Below are 21,300 nucleotides of genomic sequence, written 5' to 3'. Positions count from 1 at the left end.
ATCTCAGTTCTGGACCAGATTGCCTCAGGAAATAACAAACTTCTTGCCACTGGAAATATTTAGGCAGAGGTTTGGCTGTGAGCACATCTAAATTCAAGCCCTCGTTGTGATGAGCACTGGGTGTTATGCACAACTAATGAATGGTTGAACACCACACCAAAAACTCATGAGGTACTATATGTTGGCTGACGGAACATAGTAAAAAAAAAAAAGGGCGCCTGGGTGGCTCAGTGGGTTAAAGCCTCTGCCTTCGGCTCAGGTCATGGTCCCAGGGTTCTGGGATCGAGGCCCGCATCGGGCTCTCTGCTTGGCAGGGAGCCTGCTTCCTCCTCTCTCTCTGATTGCCTCTCTGCCTACTTGTGATCTCTCTGTCAAATAAATAAATAAAATCTTTAAAAAAAAAAATTCAATCACAAGGGGAAAAAAAGATAATAAAAAAGAAAGAAATTCAAGCCCACGATAGCACACCATCTTGTTAGTAAAGGAACTCTTTCATAGGCTACCCACAAAAGCCCAGGTCTTCCTAGGGCATTTGGTAGAAGAATTAAATTAGTCCTAACCCTCAATGCAAATATATGACAATTCACTGCTGGGCATAAAGAGATCATCAGCATCTAAGATGCTAGCGCCACCCACATCTCAGCATCCTATTCCAGGAAGCCACCACCCCGCCCACTCTCCAGTAACGACACGCCCACTTTCTAACTCACACCATGGTGAGCTGTGACTGTACCCCAGCTGGTCCCCAGGTCTCCAGTCTCCCCTTCCCAGCCTCTTCCGAGCCGCCCACAGGGCGCACTTTCTAGAATGCAACAGTCCTCAAGGCACTCCCCTCTTACAAATCCTTTCTGCTGAGACTCCTGTCTGCGTCTCTGGTCTTATCTTCTGCCGTCTCCCTGCACACTTCCGGTACTCCAGGCTGTACGTGCAGTTCATCAAACATGCCTGCCCACTCCGAAGGTGCTCCCGCTGGAGTTCCACAGCCCACGTGTCTTCCACATCTTCTATCCTGGAGATCATCGCAGCACCCATCCAAATATCCTGTGAGCCAGCACTGACCTGCCTGAGTCCCAGACTAGATGCTAAGCTCCCAGGACAGGGCCCACGTCTGTTTGCTCGGCAGGTCCCTGCCGGCACACGGCTGGTGCCCAATAAACACTGATTAGATGAATAAATGAGCCGTTCTACTGGTTTGTCACATCTGGATAAGCAGGCATTAGGTTAGCCTGCATTAAGGTAGCTGCAGCTCATACATCTCATTTAGCTAAAGAGCTGTGGTCTTTTCCGTGACTGCGCTAGCATACTAAAAGTAAAGACGTTTAGTAGTCGACATCAAGAAAAAGGTCATAAAGATAGAGACCGGGGTAAAATGGAGATCTCAGAAAGAAGACTAAAGTTTTTCTTTCATGACTATTCAGATCACTTTCCAGGCCTTAAATGGGGAAGGTGGACAGGTATACTGGCATTGTTTTATGTTTCTCTCATTATCCATCACTCTGCCAGGGAGCCACTGATTTGTGTGGTAATATTAAGGTTGGAAATAGATTTTGAAGGCAGTAAATTCCTATCCCCTCGTAGAACTAATACAGGTAAGGAAAGAACCACCAACCTACTTCTAAAACCAAGAACAAATAGAAAAATCAAAACCTAACACGAGGACAAAATCTCTCAGCCATTCCAATGCTTGTTAGACCACCATGTTATGATTTTAATATTGATACATCTGGATACACAACTTAGTGCATTTAGAGAATTTCATTGAATGTCTCAATCATGGGGCAGTGTAATTTAAAAAGGAAGACAGAATACCACGAGAAAATGAAATAGATGGGAAAGAAAAGATTCAAGGAAAGGGCAGAGAAAGTCCCTTTGTAAATACTTGTATATTTCAAGATGAAACTGTTTTTATGCCTTTTTCCCCCATTTCATTAAAAGTCAACAAAAATTATGTTGGATAAGGAATTTAAAAATCTAAACAAGAGCAATGACTTGCCTCTGAAGGTGTGCTTTGGTTTCATCATTTGTTTTAATCAGAAACTTGCTGCATATAAAGTAGTACTTTCTTACCTTCTCCACAGATGAAATTACTAGCTGTCTAAAATCTTTTTTTTTTTAATCCAACGATACGATCTTTGATCCATACCTTGATGGAATTTTTAAAATGATGTGCCACTGAGCAAGTTCTGAACTCTGCATCCATGGGGATGCCAGTGAATGGTGGGACAACGCTTCGGAGCCTGCGAGGGAGGTGGGTGAGTGGGTGTGTACTTGGCAGCAAGGCAGTAAGGCCCGTCTTTCCACACTGGCCACTAATTCCAGCAGGAGGAGAAAGATAGCAGTAGTAACTGTAGGCACGAAGCTAGTTTTAAGGTTTTGTTTCACTGCCTTGTGCCTCCACACGACACTAATTAAAGGTCTGAGTTCCCCACTAGATTACAAATTCCATTAAGGCAAGGACATTATCAGTCTTGTTCTCACTGTATCTTTAGGGCTTAGCACATGGGAGGAATTCAATAAATATTTATTGAAAGAATTGGTAAACAAATGAATGAATCCATCCATCTCTCTATATATCCATCAGTGGCAGTTGTAGAAAATCACCTTTGTTTCTTATCACAGTGATTTCCCACGAAATGTGGTATAGAATACCCTTAATTCATTCATCCCGTTCACTCAATCTGGCACTTGGTTAACAAGTATTTCTCGTGTAGGTATTAAGCGCCTGGTCACCTCCTGAAACACCGAGAACCAAACGGTGGGCAAAGCTGACATTGGTCCATACCCTCCTTGGGCTTACAGTTGAGTAGACAAATGTTAAATCAATCACAAGCATGGTGGATAAGCATTCTAATAGGGGAAAAATAGGATTTAATAAAAATGAATAAGAGGAAGGCCATCCAAGTGGGAACAGAGAGGCGGACTATCTCACAATCTTGGTGATGAGTTAATAAACACCTCCGAGAACACACCTGATCCTGCGGGCCTCCATAAACGTGTATCACAAACCATATGAAGGACCTGGTGCTCAACGTTTATAACGTAATTAAAAGGAATTCTAATCAGAGAAAGCCTAGGTTTCCGGAATTCTGGTCTGCTCAAAGGTTCTGGGTTTACATGTTGGCACAATGGTTGGGATACACAACCATGCCGACTTTGACCTTCCATTCATTGTGTTCTACTTACCTACTTATCTACAGGTTCAGCACCCCTATATAAGTAGGCATAATGGCACTCTATACTTTTTCATTCTAATGTTAAGTTTTAATTTATTTTTGTTACTTCAGGGTACTTAAAATATATTAGCAAATAAATCATTTTATATATTTGGATCCCGGAGTTGTTAAAATGAGGGATGTAATTTTAGATATCTAAATAAATGGACCTGTTTCGAAGAGTATTCACATTGTTTGAACATGTACAGCTTAAGGGAAGGCGAGGCATTAGAAAATAATTTGCATCGATTCTTCTCGCTGTCTGAAAAATCTTTGCAGTCCCCTCCTCTGGTCACCGACAGACATTACTAATCTAGAAGTAATTGCTTTGCCATAGGTTAAAAATTAAGAGGAAACCAGTTCGAAAGACCACAGTGGCGGCTCTAAACCTGACTCCCAGAAACTTTTAAAAAGTCTTTCAGCCCCCAGTCCCCCCAAAAAAAGTCTTTAGGCCCAGCTGAAGAATTTTTTTAAATGGTCCTCATTTGTTTGATATTCTCCTCTATTTTAACTGGACCATGAGGGCAAAATGTCTCCTCCAGAAAACTGGAGTGCAGTGAATGCTAGCCCAAGGGAAACAAAAGGAAAAGCGTTTGCCGTCATTTCTCTTCTCTTCCTCACGAAATGGGCCTCAGAAGAGGCCTCCCCATGTGGAGATGAGGCAGTGGAGGTGCAAGTGGTGGGAGTTGTGGGGGGCGGGGGAGGCGAGGAAGGGAGCTCTGGGCACCAGGTGCCCCACCCATCCTCATCCCCGCTGTCGCAGCCGGTGGCCACAGCACGAGCCTGGCCTCAAGCGCCACCATGCTTCACTAAAAACGCATGGATTTTGCAGCCCTTGGAGAGTGATGTCAGCGGTCAGTGAATGAAGGTGGACATTTGGGGGAATAAAGGACGACAACATGCAGGGTCTCTCTCACAGTGTGATAAATGGCAAAGAAACCAATGAGCCTTCTCTGTACCTTTTCAAGCTTGCTGAAAATGAACAGCCCCAAGGAGCAACAGCCGACATTTTACGTCCTTCCCGGCCAGTGAGCACACTTACCCGTACCGGAAGTACGTGCTGAACTGTCTGCAGAGGCGGTGAGCAAGTTCTCGTTTCCCACAGGCTTCAGGACCAGCCAGCACCAGCATGGGATATGGGGCGTCCAGGCGGGGGAGAGTGCTGGAATACAGGGCAGGCAGAGACAGCCGGGTCTGGTCACATACACAGCCAGCAGGCAGGGTCTCCACCCCAGTCACCCCTAAGTCAGGGTCTCGAGCCCAGTCAGGCCTAAGTCAGGGCCTACACCCCAGTCACGCCTAAATCAGGGTCTCCAGCCCAGTCACACCTAAGTCAGGGTCTCCACCCCAGTCAGGCCAACGTCAGGGCTTCCACCCCAGTCAGGCCTAAATCAGGGCCTACACCTCAGTCAGGCCTAAGCCCATGACTGAGCACCTGCTACCAGCAGGCACTGGATAGGAGGCCGGTCCTACTTTCCTGAGCAAGTTCGTGATGATAGGTCAAAAATAATATTCAAAGCATAGATAATAAGTCAAGTCCAAATGCATGTAAATTTACTTTACCCACATTTTTAAAAGGAAAAATATGGTAAAATGTGTTAGTTCTTAGTTGATCAAGTATTTCCCTAAGAACTTCAACATGAAAGAAGGAAGACTGTTCTCTGAGAAGTAAGTTTTAATATCTATGCCCACTGAATTAGAACACAGATATGCAATGAAAATGGTAATAATTAAAATTTACCTGAGCAATCAATATGTCCCAGGCACTATTCTAGGAGTCTGGTGGGCATTACCTCATTTAATTACTACAGGAAGTGGATGAAGATGTTTCTATCATTATCTATGATTATCCTCGTTGCATACACAAAGAAATTGAAGTACAGAGAGGTCAATTAACTTGCTCAAAGGAACAGCTAATGGCTAAGAGCTAAAATAGGAATCAAGGCATGGCTTCTGCGCCTGGAAGACTGGACTAAGGAGTGAAAACATGCTGGCTGATGTGTGTGAATTCCACTCGTGCCACAACTATAGAAATACAGAATAAGATATATTTTAAGAATACACGCTAAGGTATAGATTCTATAAAGAATGGAGGTGGTGGCGGTATAATTTTTCAATCTCTCTGAACATTCACAGGGGAAAAACACAAAAAATGGAAAAAGTTAACAGCAAAAGCCCATGGATAACATGTGTAACAAAACCAGATGAAAAAGTTTTTCCATGAACCAAAAGCCCACAGAGCCTTGTACATTGCAGGGATCCACGTGCGGGGATGAAATGGGGCAGCAAGTGACATGCCTGAAGACAAGAGAACCCCAGCAGGACCAACGGATATCCACTGGAAAGCAAACAGGCTGAAACTCTACATGAACAAAATCTGTACATCCATATTCATAATAGCTGGATTTGTAATAGCCCCAAACAATCAGCTCAGAAGCCTTTCGAGAGATGAATAGTTAAACTAATTGTGGTGCGTCCACACAAGGAATATAACTCGGCAAAAAAAAAAAAGGGAATGAATTGTTGGTATATCCAACAACTTGGATGTATCTCCAGGGAATAAGGCTAAGTTAAAAAAAAAAAAAAAGCCAATCCTAAAAGGTTATACATGATAAGATTGTTTGTATCAATTCTTGAAATGACAACATGATAGACATGAAGACTGGACCACTGGCTGCCAGGGAGTAGGGGAATTGAAGAGGAAGGAGGTGGCTGTGGCCCTAAAAGGGAAGTGCAGGGATCCTTGTGACAAAACTCTTCTGTGGTGGTGCTCATACGTTCTAGACGTGTGGCAACACCGCATATAACTAAATGCACCCACGAGTACATGCAAAGCTGGTGAAATCTGATAAGGCCGGTGGGTTGTATCAATGTCAAGTTCCTGGTTTTGATATTCTGCTGTAGTTACTCAAGGTATCACCCCTAGAAACATCTAGAAACATCTAGAATTTCTCTGTATTATCTCTTACAGCTGCATGTGAACCTAAAATTATCTCAAAGTCATACACAATTTATGAATCATTGAACACTATGATGTCTTATATGTGGGCTAATTGAATTTAAATAAAAACAAATAAAAAATAAAATTATATGAAAGTACAATTTTTAAATGATTAAAGAGAAAAAAAACTGAAAGTGACAAATATTGAGTATAGGCAAAGGAGATCTTCTTTCTGAAGGTGAAAACCAAAGCAAAGGAACAGAACAAATATTAAAGACCATAATTCAAGAAAACTGTCCTGAAATTTAAAAAAAAAAAAAACTATGCATTGAAAGAGTACACAGCATACCTGAGAGTATTAGCCCAGAATGACTAATATTAAGACACAAGTCTAGCAAAATGACCTGATTTTAAAGAAAAAAAAAAAATCACTCAGCTAGAAAAAGAGAACACATGACTTACAAGGGAAAGGAAATTGTTTTTAGATTTTGATAGATGTTTTGCACCGCCCCCCAAAAAAGAGTATCATCTTTTATATATTCAAGGAAAAAGTGTGAGTCATGGATTTTAAATATAACAAAAATGACTTTCAAGTATGAAGGACAGAGAATATTATCAACATGTAAGGGTTCAAGGGATACTATCCCATAGCACATCCTAAGGAGTCTACAGGAGAACAAGCTTCGCACACCCAATTAACTCAGGAGACATTAATACAAAGGCTGATGGGAAGCCATAAATGTGCAGTTATCCATAGAAAAAGACAAATGACAGCAAAGGGGGAAGTATGGTGGGTGAAGGATACACGTCCTGACAATATAAATATGGTACACTATTTTTAAAGTGGGTGATTGACACTTACTTAAAATATATACAATAGGTAAGTTCTCGGGGATAGAAAGGAGATACAAAGTCTCCAGGGACCAGGAGTAGTGGTAGTAACTGGGCTGTTACTGCTTAGGGGTTACAGCTTTTGCTGGGGGGTGGAGGGATGAAAAATTTTGGAAACAGGTGGTGATGATGGTTGCTACACAGTGTAAATATAATTAATGCCACATAGTTATACACTCTAAAATGGTTAAAATGGCAAATTCTATGTTATAGATACTTTACCACAATAAAAAATGGGGACAGGGTGATGGGAAGAGCATAGGCAAAATATTATTTCAGTGTTTTCGGCAAGCATGTCAGTGGTAGTATTAGGACTGATACTGTTGTGCTGCAATATGGGATTTTAAAAAAGTAATTATGGGATATTCTAAATCCATCTCCCTCTGTGTCTTTGATGTGGGAGGAAAGGAGGACACAGATGTAATAGAGAGGAGGATAAGTAAAAGCTCAACTATCGTCTTAAAATTGAGTTGTAAGTATCAGTATGAATTCAGGAGATATTTTATCATCTACCTATAAATAAATATAGATCTATCTATATAGACTAGATATAAGCACATTGAATAGATGTGGACAGAGACATATAAGTAGATAAACAGGATAGATAAAATAGACCAGTGGGTGACTGGATAGATGGGTGGATGGCCGGATGAATGGATGGATGGTTGGAAGAAAGGAAGGAAAGAAATACATTCTTAGGTCTGTCCACTAAAAAGCCTAACAACAATGACCAACTCAGTAGCAATGATTACCTCTAGCAACCAGGTTGTGACTGGGAAGTACCATTTCTCACTGAAACCAACCAGGGCTTCTTGGAGAAGTGGTTAATTCCAGAGTATGGACAGGGCTTGTAGAAGATGAGCCTGGAGGACAGGAGAGCAAGAAAGCTATCAGTGACCACCAGGCCAGAGTCAAGATTCTGCCATGTAATTTTAGTATTGTATCCTCACCCTCGTCGCACCAGAGGAAGGGACAGTGTTCCCCAATAATGCAGCATAAGAGTGCCAAGGTCAAGAGTTAGGGTTCCCTGTGGGGCCAGCCTGGGATGGGCAATGGTAGTCTTGCCCCTGTCTCCATGAGTTTCTCACAACAAACACTGCTTCATTCTGGAGCATCTGGGACTGCTTGGCCATTTTGCTCTTGTCTACTCAGTAGCCACAAATGATGATGAAATACGTGTTTTTCAGACAGTGCTGTAAATTTCTTTGGTACATATTTTTATATAAATGTACCCTAAAGCATGAAACAACTAGCAATCTCATAAACTAGGAAAGAAATACAACGAGGACGTAAATGCCCTTCTTTTAAATCAGATGTGCTCTTCCAGATGTATGCAAATAAATGATAAATCAGTTCACCTAGAGGGCAACCATAAATATATAAAACTGTCAATGTCTATATTATTAAATTACATGTAAAAAATCATGTCCTGGATGCAAAATAAAACATGTGCTCTCTGTGGGAAACCAACCATGTGAAGTCCAGAAGCAAATACCACATAAAGAAGGGAAGCCATTTATAACGAAGAGATTTTACAAGTATTTTTAAAATGCCTTTGGGTATTGATAGAATTTCTGCAATATACTTATAGCATAAATGGCCATCTGCTCCAACAGATTGTTTAAAAAGAAACGGAGAAACTGTGGTAAATCTGTCTTTGAACTTAGATGTGAGAGACTCTGTTCATGCACTCAGCTAAGCTGGGTGACTCACGGGCTCAGTGTGATCGGTGTAAAGACGATCTCAAGTTTCCCTTGGGCTGGCTGGGCTTCCTTCTATGGACTCTCTCATAGTTTGCATTCATGCTCTTTGGCAGGGCTATCCAGCATTCACTCACAGCTAAGGAAAAACTTAGAGTGGACAGAAATCATCACAATTCTCTGTTCATGAGGCAAAGGTCTATGGTTCTGTCCTACAACAGGAAAACGGACACATTTTAAACATGGCGTTTCACTGTCCTACGTCATAGCTAACCACCATTCAAGGGGCCGGATGGTCAAGGGGAGACGAATCCACTCATCTCCACACCTGGGAAACCACCAGTGAGTGAACCCTGAGCTCAAGCATGTGACGATAATCCCTAAAACTGAGAGAGTCAAAGAAAGACCCTCCTCTCAGAGAAGGCGAGGAAGGGATGAGTCACAAAACAGAGGGCTAGGGCAGATGGCGAGGATGTCCTGTGCTCACCACCCTGAGTTCTACCCTGGGGATCCCTCCTGAATACCTGTCAAAGATCCTCTGGGGCTGCATCACGCTGTTGACGACATGGGTCAGGTGATCTTGGGCTGCGACCACTTCAGGGGGAGGATCGTATATATTCACAGCTGCAACCTTTTCCAGAATTAGAAATGCAAGAGGAAAACATGCTTCATTTCTTCAAAGAAGACAAGTCTTAAATTTTCTTGAGCGAAACATTCAAGACAGGCAACTGGGTACAGAAAATAACTTAACACATGCTCACGACCTTTGTGCTCCAACGTCCTGTCTACTCTAACTTTCCCAAAACCTAAATAAGGATCGTTATCTTAAAATACCAAGCTGGAGTCCACGGGTCCCCCACTTCTTTCTGTTCTCCAGTTTGGGAGGGAAGAAGCAAACACCAAACCTCTAAAGCCCAAGAGTACTTTTAATACAGTAAAAACGCCCACTTTGAGCCTGAGAGGAAGGAATAAAATACAAAGTTCTAGATCCCAGCTCGTCGATACCATGGGGATGTGTTCCTCATGCCATCTCACCAGGAGCTATTCCAATTATCTCAAATTCTACCCAAACCTCCTCCTCTTTCAGCAGAGCTTCCTGTGTTCAAAGAAAGGGGGCTTTCCCTCGCAACGTAGACTTCTCTAACTGAATGTCCTTGTCACCCCTCTACATCCACGATCCTTGTGTACCCCACCTTTACTTAATGCAGGCTTTTGAACTGCACTCCCTTCACAAAACATTAAAGAGAAAGAGAAATCTAGGAAGTACCTCTGAGTTTGAGAACAACAAGGCACTAACATCCGTAACTATTTTTAACTGCAATTTCCAAGAGGGAAGTATGAAGCGGAATATCGGCTGCTCTACGTGCTTATAACTGTTTTCATGCTCACCTCAACTTTGCATTTAGTGTGAGAAATCCTTCGTTAATGGAGATGTCGGCTGTCACCACTCACTAAAGCAAGACAAAGTCCCACCCCGGTATGGTAGCAGGGAGGCAGGTGCTAGCGTGTCAGGTCCCATCACTCTGGAACTCTGTGTCCAGGGGGATCATGAATTTAAAGAGCAGAATTAAGGGTTTAAAATACCAGGAGACTGATCTGAGTACCTTTTGATTATATATGTAGAATGACATAATAATAAATTTCATTATTAAATGAGTGTTTAGAGCAACTAAGATAGAATCACACACCCTCCAGGAATGGTAGTTATCCAAAATTAACAGAATGCCATTGTGCTGCTGCCTGGAGCCGTGGAGCGCGGCTTCTGTCCCTACTGCTGGCCTGTTGACTGTGCAAGAGCAGCACCTTCGCCGCATTCGTGCTAATGTTCAGCTTTGCTGGGGGTTAAGACAGAGAGTAAGGAACCACTCCCTAAATAAACCGTTACTTCCCATATTGTCATGTGCCCCTCTTATTGATTACATTGGTCCCGTGGCAGGCAGCAAAGCCCTTGAGCACACTAACTCTCAAACACATGGAATAATATGATTACATACCTTTTCTTCCACTTTAATTTTCTTCTGGTCTAATTCTGTTAATCGTAGGAGCATAAAAATCACGAAGAACCAATATTCAGATTTTTCCTTGTTAAAATATGAAGAGGAATATTCAGTTGCCTTCCTTTCCCACGTGAGCAAGCGCTAGCATGCTACTCCCACAAGTAGGTGTTTCAGTTCTACCCTGTCGAGACACACACACACACACACACACACACGCGCACACACACCCTCAAGGTGTCTACACTTTCACTTTCACGCTCACCAGTCCTCTCATATTAACTCACATGCAGACTGTGCCTTGTAGCTTACAAAGCTCTTCAAACGTGTGATCTTGTTAATCTCCCTGTGACATAAGCAGGACGGGTATGACCATCCTCATTTCTAAAGAGAAACTAACCAAGCCTCAGTGGTGAAGCATTTCACCTTAGATTCCGTGGTCAGGGATTCAAATCCTGTCCTCTAGCTCCAAAGAAGTTCATTATTGCAAATAATGAACATTATTTATGATGACTTTGTCATTTGTTTAGTATTATTTTGTATTATTTTGAACTTGTACTGTTTGGAATTTATTTTACAATAAATATTACTCGTTTATAGAACAAATTCTTACTCCCAACTCCCAACTAGCTGCCATGTTAGGATTATCTGGCTTTTAGAAATATAATTAAAGATTTGTATTAAGAAACATCTTTTGGGACGCCTGGGTGGCTCAATTGGTTAAGCAGCTGCCTTCGGCTCAGGTCATGATCCCAGCGTCCTGGGATCGAGTCCCACATCGGGCTCCTTGCTTGGCGGGGAGCCTGCTTCTCCCTCTGCCTCTGCCTGCCATTCTGTCTGCCTGTGCTCGCTCGCTCTCCTCTCTCTCTGACAAATAAATAAAATCTTTAAAAAAAAAAAAAGAAACATCTTTTTTTTTTTAAAGATTTTATTTATTTATTTGACAGAGAGAGATCACAAGTAGACAGAGAGGCAGGCAGAAAGAGAGAGAGAGAGGGAAGCAGGCTCCCTGCTGAGCAGAGAGCCCGATGCGGGACTCGATCCCAGGACCCTGAGATCATGACCTGAGCCGAAGGCAGCGGCTTAACCCACTGAGCCACCCAGGCGACCCTTAAGAAACACCTTTGAAGAGAAAGGTATTAGTGGGTGATGCATTTATACATAAGAAATTACATGAAATGAACATACAAAAGTATCCTTTTTGTCCTTTGATGGGCGAGTTGTGTATATAAGTGAGCTAATGCCCGTGAAAGGGTTTGTGGTATTTATTTATGTGCACGCACAAACACTCCCCATGGCTCTAAAACTGGAAGGGGGAGGGAGGTTGGTGGCTTCTTTGTAAGTCGTGCTCCGTTCTTACCAGAAATGCTTTTAAGGTGGTGGCCACTATTCCCATACCAAGGACTGGATTTATTTTTTAATCTTGTTTTTCATTTTTGCTTGTGCTCTTTTTTTTTTTATTCTTTTTGCTGGACAGACATGTTCCTCAAGTTACACACACAGAAAAAGTTACTCAGAGGTACATTTAAATTCAAGAGTCTCTGGAAAGGGAAGGGAAGGGTATAGGTAGCAAAATGGAATGAAGGACAAATGGAAAAAGAGGGAGGGACAGAAGCCAGGAGAGAGAATCTATCAAGGGTAGGAAAGACAGAGGCTTAACAAACAGTGGATTTTTGAATACCAGAGGTGAACAATCCATAGGAAATAGAGTATTTCTTTCTATAATCGTTTTTCCAACACCATAGATTTCCCCAGCTATATCCAGACCAATTACTATAGAGATCTGAGACCTTTCCCCTCGTACACCACAGGAACCAGTGTCTGTCTACACCTCCAGCATGGTGTCTTCTATGACATAAAAGGACATTGCTCCAGGGTCAGTGGCTGCATCAGGTGATTTTTATTACCAGCTGGGATGAGTCACACGTGACACCCCCCCCCCCCAAACCCTCCCCAGGCCTCTCCCCCAGCCCCAGACAGGGCACTCCAGGCTCCACTGTGGCCTAGGGCACCAACAGCTTCTCCTTTGCCTAAACCTCCTAATTGTTTCCTTAGAGATGGAGAGTGAAGGTAAACACGGGGCATCACATCCCTGATGCTCCTTATCAAAAGTACCTCTTGAAGAATTCCAAGAAGGTCCTCACCCCCTCTCCCCACATATTCTCTCTCTCACCTGAATTGGATTTCTTAGAAAATTGAGAACCCGGAGGAGAGGTAGATTTTCAATGTATTCTATTTCACCCAGCTCGGCAATCTGTTTAATCAAAGAAACAAAGTATTATCAGTAGACTAACTGTGCAACCCATAATACAAAGTTCTGTGAAAGGAGCTGACTTGGATCTTCTAACGTCAACTTCTTTTAGAAACTGCTCTGTTGCGTAGCCCAGCCTTCTAAGGAGTATTCAGATCGCAGAGCACAGGAACGACCGCGTGCCGCCTCACTAAATGGGAACACACACAGCCATGTTTTCTTTTTTCCTCTCTGTTTAAAGAACAGTGAGCTGATCCTCCTCTCAGCCATATTTTTTTTTTTTATTTGACAGAGAGAGATCATAAGTAGGCAGAGAGACAGGCAGAGAGAGAGAGGAGGAAGCAGGCTGCTTGCCAAGCAGAGAGCCCGATGTGGGGCTCGATCCCAGGATCCTGAGATCATGACCTGAGCCGAAGGCAGCGGCTTAACCCACTGAGCCACCCAGGCGCCCCCACAGCCATATTTATTTTAAGGCAGAGATAACTTAGTACGCAGAATCAGAGAAATAGGACAAAAAAACGCAGGTGGGGGCTCCGTGGTTCTCTCCTAGGCCCTAATCCTTCCTAACCCTCCTGCTCCCCAGTCTCCCTCCCCAGCACTGCCTCTGCTAACCTGGCTGTTTGGGACTGGTGAAGACTTCTTACTACGTGTGCATGCGTAGCTCTATTGTTTTTTCAACAAGAGGTAATTATTTTAAGGAAAGATAAAAACAGAAATGATACGACACAGTTCTTGACATGGGTGTTCGCCTTACAATTTTTTGTTTACACCGTATCTTTATGTTTTATACTCTTTTCTGTGTAGGTTATGTTTCGCAACTTTAAAAAAATGAAAAAAAGTTGCTGGTCAGTTCCTTAATTTGACCAAGGAGAAAGCTTGGGTTGCAGAATGCCTGAATTTCCTGCTAAACACGAATGGTTTTACTTAAATTTCCTGTAGTTAGCATAATTATAATTTTACTTCAAATGTGGCTATCAAACTTTTGCAAAAAAATTAATAATCACATCATTTCTATTTCTCCCCAAGTCATTCCTGCTTGCGTTGTGAACGCTCTCCCAAGGTAGTCACCAATAATCCCGGAGTTATCCAAACACAAAACGCAGCTCAAATTGAACTACTCCCAGAGCTAAATCAGGGGAAGGACATATGCACTATGTTCAAGGGATGCCATTTTCAAAGACGTAATATAAAAGGTAAATTCTGAGTCATCATATAGAACCTGCATTAGTTCTAGATGCTTATTAATAAGCATTCATCTGCTTATAGCAATGCTATGCTATCAGACACAGCTCTTTCAACACAATGGTTATATCCATTAGAGTGACATTTAGATCCTCTGCTTGATAAGAGGATTATTTTTTAAATACCGTGTGATTCAGGAACGTGGAATAGTCAACTAGGTTCACACTGCTTGGTCAGAGCAGCGGGCTGATTTTCCTCTAGCGTACAGCCCCTGTGCTTGGACCCAACACAGATGCAACAAGGGGGATGTTTTCCTGCAATGAGCATGTCTCACCACTAAGTCCTGGCCTTGTGCCCTGGCACACACTGCTGGTGAGCATGGAAACTGGCATGTTTTTCCTAAGAGGCAAGCTAATGGTTTACGTGTACATAAGCTATGAACCAGCGACCCCTTCCTCAAGAGGTTTGCACTGAAGAGATCATCAGACCGGCAAACATTAGATAAAGAACACTGGGCCCAACATTTTTAGTAAAAGTTTAAAAATTCCTCAATTCTGAATAACCCCACCATTAGGTGATTAAATGAGTCACAGCACAGTCCCATAATAGGAACACCATGCACCCTTTAGGAGGGTAGAGATATCTCTGATAACTGACATGGAAAGATCTTGAAATGTTGCAAATAACATGAATAGCATGATCACAGACTACATAAAATTAGAACATGTCAGCTGGGATCATCTGGTCTTTTGAGAGTCACATGAGAGGGATCCAGCTCCCTTCCCACTAGCCCTTCCAAAGGTAGGAAGAGGTTGTTAAGGGGAGAGCAAAGCACGTATGCGCTAGCCCGGCTTCAAGATCCTACACCTGCTGAATTAGCCACACTCCACAGATACTGGTTGTCCTGACTGTGCCCTTGGTCCCTCTCCTGAAGACCTCACCCTACAGCAGACCCATCCTCATCTCTTCTTCTCAAATGCCAAACCCAGGGCTGTGTGCCTCACAAACTATTCATTATAGTAGGTGTAGGGGTACAGCGCCCCAAATGACTTGAAGTGAGACATCGCCAGAAAGGTTCTATTCCTGGAGGACCTTGAGCCATGTCATACCAGCAGAGCTGATCCCCAGATTCCAGATGCCCCTCTTCTCAAACCTCCTCTGCCACTAGAGGTTACTCCCAACCCCTAGCAGCTTGTCAACTTGAAATTCCTAGGGAGAGCAGTTTAGTTGACTCATTTCACTGCTTCCTCCTAGGCTATGCTCTCCCAGCCCCAGCATCCACACTTAAAGCCCCCTGTGAGGGCTTTTTTCTTTGACTGACTGGCTGATTGATTTGTGAAATAAGGACACTAAAAGAAGGAAAACAGTGTTCTCTGAGTAACTCCCCAACCAATGTCTTGTTTCTAGAAGAAAGGCCTGAGGTTATCATAGAGTTAACATTTGGGAGATAAGTTTTAAATGGCAGAAATGACATCCATGCTAACAAGGACTATAGAGAGTGATAAGGGCCCCCAAATCACCCAACGATGGGAAATATTTGCAAAGGAACTTAAAAGAGATGATGAAATGATCGTGTGAGGGTACAGCCATGTGCCAGCCGCGAAAAGCACGTAAATAATACTGACGGAAGTACAAATGATAAAACATCGAATTAATCATATGAGGAGCAACAGCTAAGTTATGTTTCTGTAAAAATGACAAACTTTCCATTCCTGACATGGTATTCTCAGTAGTACTGGGGAAACCTCTGAGGAAATCTGTGCAAGGCACGAAGAACATTTCAAACTACTGTTGGTTGCTCCCCAACCTGCCCAGTGGGGAGCCAGGGAATTATGTTATTGTTACGGACTCAATTGTTCTCAAAGGATTCCCTGCTTTGGGACACATGGCCACTTTTTCTTTAATAGAGTCTCCTGAACATTTGAAATTTATAAACTCCTTTACTCACTTAATGATACGTTTTTTTTCTCCTTAAACGTTTTCAAATATAACTTGAAATGCCTCTTGAAATGGAAGAAAATTATATATTTATTCATGAGGTCTTTCTAGAGCAGCACTATCCAGTATGGCAGTTACTAGCCACAGGTGGAGTATGGCTAGGATGAACTGAAATGTGCCTTAAGTACAAAATACACATCAGATGTCAAAAGCTTAGCATGGGCAAGAGGTTATAAAGCTCCTCATCAATGATTTTTTTTTTTTGTATATTACATGTTGACATGATGATATTTTGGATGTATTGGGCTAAATAAAAGATATTATTACAATTATTTTCACATATTTCTTCTTACTTTTTTACTGTGGCTACTAGAAAACTTAAAATTGTATATATGGCTCACAGTTATGGCTTGCATTATATTTCTATCAGAAAGCACTCTTGGGGGTGCCTGGGTGCCTCAGTGGGTTAAAGCCTCTGCCTTCAGCTCAGGTCATGATCTCAGGGTCCTGGGATCGAGCCTCGCATCTGGCTCTCTGCTCAGCAGGGAACCTGCTTTACTCCTCTCTCTCTGCCTGCCTCTCTGCCTACTTGTGCTCTCTCTGTCAAATAAATAAATAAAATCCTAAAAAAAAAGAAAGAAAAGAATGAAAGCACTCTTGTAGAGCATTATACTCTAGGCTTTCCTGAAGGAAGAGTCACCAGCATTTCATTTACTGTACTATGCTTCAGCATTGAGAACACTGAGTCTGGAGGCAAACCATCCTACATTTGCATCCTAGCTCTGCTCTTTGCTAGGCATAGAATTTTGGGCATGTTACACTTAACCTTTCTGGCCCCAGTTTCCTCACCCAGAAAATATGACAATAGTAGGGATATAATGAGGATTAAATGGGACAAAGGATGTGAAGCACTTAGAACAGTGCCTTGTGCACGGGTACTCAGCAAATATCTCTAGATGATCCTTTTATTACAATTATTACTATTAACATGAATCATTATTCCTTCCCCTGACTTCTGAGATGCATTCAGTTGGGATTCGATGAATGCATTTTACCTTTTCAATACTCCCTGGATACAGGTGAGAACCATTTTCATGGTAATTTCACGAAAGGACACTAAACCCGTATGAAATAGAGACTATGCTGACTCCATAAAACACGTGGCACAGGGAACAAAAGTTAAATGAACTTTAGAAGTTGACAAAACAATTTAATATACAAATCAAGTCAAAATAAGGACTAAGAGTTTTGTCTGTGATTAAAAGTCTACTTTATCTGTGATTAAAAGTCCCAGACCTAAAGATGGCCTTTTCTTGATGTTTAGACGAACAGGTGATGCAAGTTCATTGGAGAAAGAGTCATCAGACATAACTGATAAGCACCATCGCACTTGAACAGAGAAAGGTCTCCACAGCACCACATCTCCCCCCAGATAAGACCCATGCCTCTTTCAGGGCCAAAGTTTGCATTTTCAGGAAGAAATAGTCAAATTCCTTACGATGTCTTTCCAAAAATGTGACAAAGTACTCAGAATAAAATTGTATTGTAGACATTATTGCTTAAGTCATCAATAAACCATGATTACAAGCCCAAACACTTCACTGAAAATAATGTATAATAAGAGTGAATGCCAATTTTTATAATTTGTGAAACAAAGTTTGTTTTAAACCAGATATGGAAAATTTGAGTCTATCCAATCCCCAACTCCTACAGATTAGGAACATACACTATTGTTACCAATAGAATATTGGACTATGCCTCTTCTCCTTAAATGACAGTCATAGGCAATACCAGCCTGAGGTTCTTCTCATGTTTCTCATTTCCCTGCTCTGACACTTCAGATACTCCCAAGGTCACCTTTCTATACAAAACTTTACATGAACACATCTACTTCAGAAAATCATGTCCACTTGATTGCAGATTAAACCCTTAAAACAATGTATCAGGAATCATCAAATTTTCAAAAATTAAGAATCGCATTAATTACAGACAAACAAAACAGTCCTTCTGCAACTATTGCTCCTGGAGATTTCCTAGAATAATTCTAAGCTGGCATTTCAAATAAGAGCCCTGGAGAAACTAATAATGGGTCCTAATATGTCCTCTTATGTGGATGCTGAAACCAGGACAGATGACGTGTAACATTACCTTATTATCTTCCAGGTTGATCACCTCTAGGAAGTCATGGTTCTCCAAGCCCTGGAGGCTGCTGATCTGATTGTGGGACAGATCCACAATCTGCAAGGCTTTTAGGTCCTCCAAACCCGTGATCTTCTCAATCCTGTTACTGCTCTACAATTGGTAAAATACATTCAATATCTTAAAAGCTTCTAGTAGGAAAAAGTATAAGGCCAAGTTTTCATTCTGGATACTGCCCAAATCTCCCAAAATCAACAAGCCATTCTTGTTCCCCTGCCCCCTCCCATTTCCACCAACCACCTCCCTAAACACATATATGAACACCCCGGAAAGAAATCCCAGTATTTCAGCTGGAAGAATCAGAATGTCATATTTTCACTAAAGTTCATGCAAGATGAATGTTCAAATCAGTAGGACAGACAGAAGCTAGGTAGTATAAGCTTTTAACATTGTTTACCAAAAGCCTGAAGACAGCATGACTCCATGTTTACCTTCAGAAACATTTAATGCAAGTCTTTCAGTGCCATCATGTTACACCACTCAAATAGTGTGACTACCACAAATGCTTGGTTTTTAGGAACATTCTAAATATAATCACTTCATATCACAATGGTCGTGGTAGTCTGATTCATGGCTTGAATTATTCATGTTCTTCTGCAGGTTCCTCCTCTGGAATCTAGGCCAGACCTACGACTTCCCTTAAGCAAAAGAATATGGCAGAAGTATGCCAGTTCCAAGTCTAAGAATTAAGAAGGCCTGGTAGTTTCCCTTCTTGTGTCTTGGAGCCCTGCGCTGCCATGTAAGGACTCTAGCTATTAGGAGAGGATTTTTGGAGAGATCGCATGGAGAAGAAGAGGTCACACGGAAAGGGGCCCTGACACTAAAGAGAGGAAAAATCCAGCCATTCCAGCATCCCTGCTGAGCGCAGCCCCCAGCCAGTCTGCTGGCTGAATGAAGCAAGAGCAGCAGAAGAACCACCCTGCTGAACCCAGCTCAGATTGCAGAACGGCTGGCCAAAACCATGGTTAGTGAGTAATATTTCTCCATGCACTACACTTGGGATGGCTTGTTATTCAATAATAGATAACTGTGTTCTTCAATAATTCACACATAAGCATTTTCTCAGACAATGAGCATAAAACAGAGATTCAGAGATTCTCTTTCCCAACCCCCACGGAACATAACCAGAAATGACAGTGGCCACAATAATCTGCATTTTCTTGTGCGTTTTCCAACATACAGTTCCTTGGGTTTCTTAGCCTCAAGGTGTAAGAACATGTCACAGTAAATTTACACTTTCAGTTTTAGTTGGGAATCATAAAGACAATTTTGAGGTTTCAATTAATGACATAAAATGCCCATCTTTAAACTTTTAATACTTTTAATAAGCACTTAACTGAAAAATTAAATTATAGCATGCTCTTCCATCTACAGTATTTTTCCTGATATATGATTCCTGGTACATTGTAATAGCAAGAGCTCATTTTCATCCTATCTTTCATAAGATTTCACTTCAGTAATGAGCAAGATTTGTAGTAATTAGTTTAATTCTGTGGCTCTTTAAAATATATTACTAGAATGTTGGTAATCTACAAAGCTGGGTGATAATACATGGGGGTTCATTAAACTATTCCCTTTTTAAAATATATGTTTGAACAATTCCATAATCAGAAGGGAAAAATACTCATAACCCCCACTTGCCTAAGTTAAGTCGAATTTCCTACTATTCAGAGTTCAGAAAAGTTCTAAAAAGTGTAATAGGAAAGGAAAAGAAAAAACTGCACTAAAGTTAATATACTATCTATACTAATTTAACTTATTGAAATAAGACCTCAATATCCTATTTAAAATATGCCCACATGTAAAATTTATATACAATACAGTTCTTCCCAAAGGACTTTGAAGTGTTAAAACTATGGAAGACAGACTAAATCTTTACAGTGTCTCTGCTGGCTTTCAAAGTGGTAGATGCATAAGAGTAGAGTGAGGCATAGAAACGTTTAATTAGTTAGCCTATGTTCATAAAGGAAGGCAGAATGGGGAGATACTCAGAATCACAGAATTTCTGAGTTGAAAGTCATCTAGTCAAACCCTTTATCTGATGCTGAAAAACAGACACATTGCCCCTCAGAGTGGACATCCAGTTTCAGCGAGTTCTTTTCTTCTTTTCTTTTTTGTAAAATCATGATTAGCAGGGAAAAGGAGGCCTTTAGAGCAAAGCTATTTTCTTAAACAGATGAAATGAGAAATATTATTCATCTCCCCAATTCGGAAAGGAAAATATAAACGGCTCTTAGTAAGACAAAATGAATTTTAAAGTGTAGAATGTATTGTCCTCCCTTGCTCAAAGAAGCAGTTGACAGAAAAGCCCATGAGTGACCCACATTATCCCCTTCCATTTACTGTAAAAGCTGATGGTAGAGAATTAACTGGTTTGTATAGCGAATTATTCTTTTTTCTCTTAAAAAATGTAAAATGAATTATTTGCAGTAGTAAAGCAGTTGGTTTTCTAATTCCACAAACTAAAACATAAGAGCATTAACTGTTGAAACAAATGTGTATCATTTTATCTTATATATTTCATTAACATTTGTGAAAGAAACCCTTACTCTTCTCAAAAATTTTAAGGGAAAATGAATGATGCCATGGTCCATATTTTCTGATTCATCTTGAGTGACTGGGGCAGGGACTGGGAACAATCCCCCAAATTTATTTGTAGAAAAAATATGTCTTTTATGCTTTTTCTAAAAGCTGCGTGAGATGGGACAATCAACATGGATTACTTGTTTAATTATTGAAATAAACTCTTAGGATAAAAGTGCTATGTGTTAATCTTCTTAATCATGAGTTCAGTTCTCCTGCCTCTAAGCACACCCCCCTATCTCTTTCCACATACCATGCTCTACTTAAAGTTAATGGGAGCGCCAGTACAAAGAGATGTAAAGAGAAGGATAAGGTTCTAATGAGGTACCATCAGAGTAGTACACATTGCCAGTACTCCTTTAAATTATCATTTTTTGAATGTGACTTTCTTTTATAATTTTTAAATTTG

At 41.4% G+C, this 21,300-nt stretch overlaps 1 protein-coding gene across 1 annotated transcript in view; it reads right to left on the bottom strand.

The window, feature by feature from the left end:
• Positions 1-21,300, bottom strand: part of LRGUK (leucine rich repeats and guanylate kinase domain containing) — a 69,897-nt gene that overhangs the window by 19,735 nt on the left and 28,862 nt on the right. The window contains 5 exon segments of the mRNA XM_047695764.1: positions 4,255-4,374; positions 9,269-9,375; positions 10,739-10,825; positions 12,912-12,992; positions 18,258-18,401. Coding sequence (XP_047551720.1) covers positions 4,255-4,374; positions 9,269-9,375; positions 10,739-10,825; positions 12,912-12,992; positions 18,258-18,401 — 539 coding nt within the window.

This window comes from Lutra lutra, chromosome 11 (genome assembly GCF_902655055.1).
Source record: "Lutra lutra chromosome 11, mLutLut1.2, whole genome shotgun sequence".
In the NCBI taxonomy this organism is placed as follows: Eukaryota; Metazoa; Chordata; class Mammalia; order Carnivora; family Mustelidae; genus Lutra; species Lutra lutra.
Note: the sequence above shows the minus strand (reverse complement) of the source record. Positions and strands in the feature narration are given on the sequence as shown.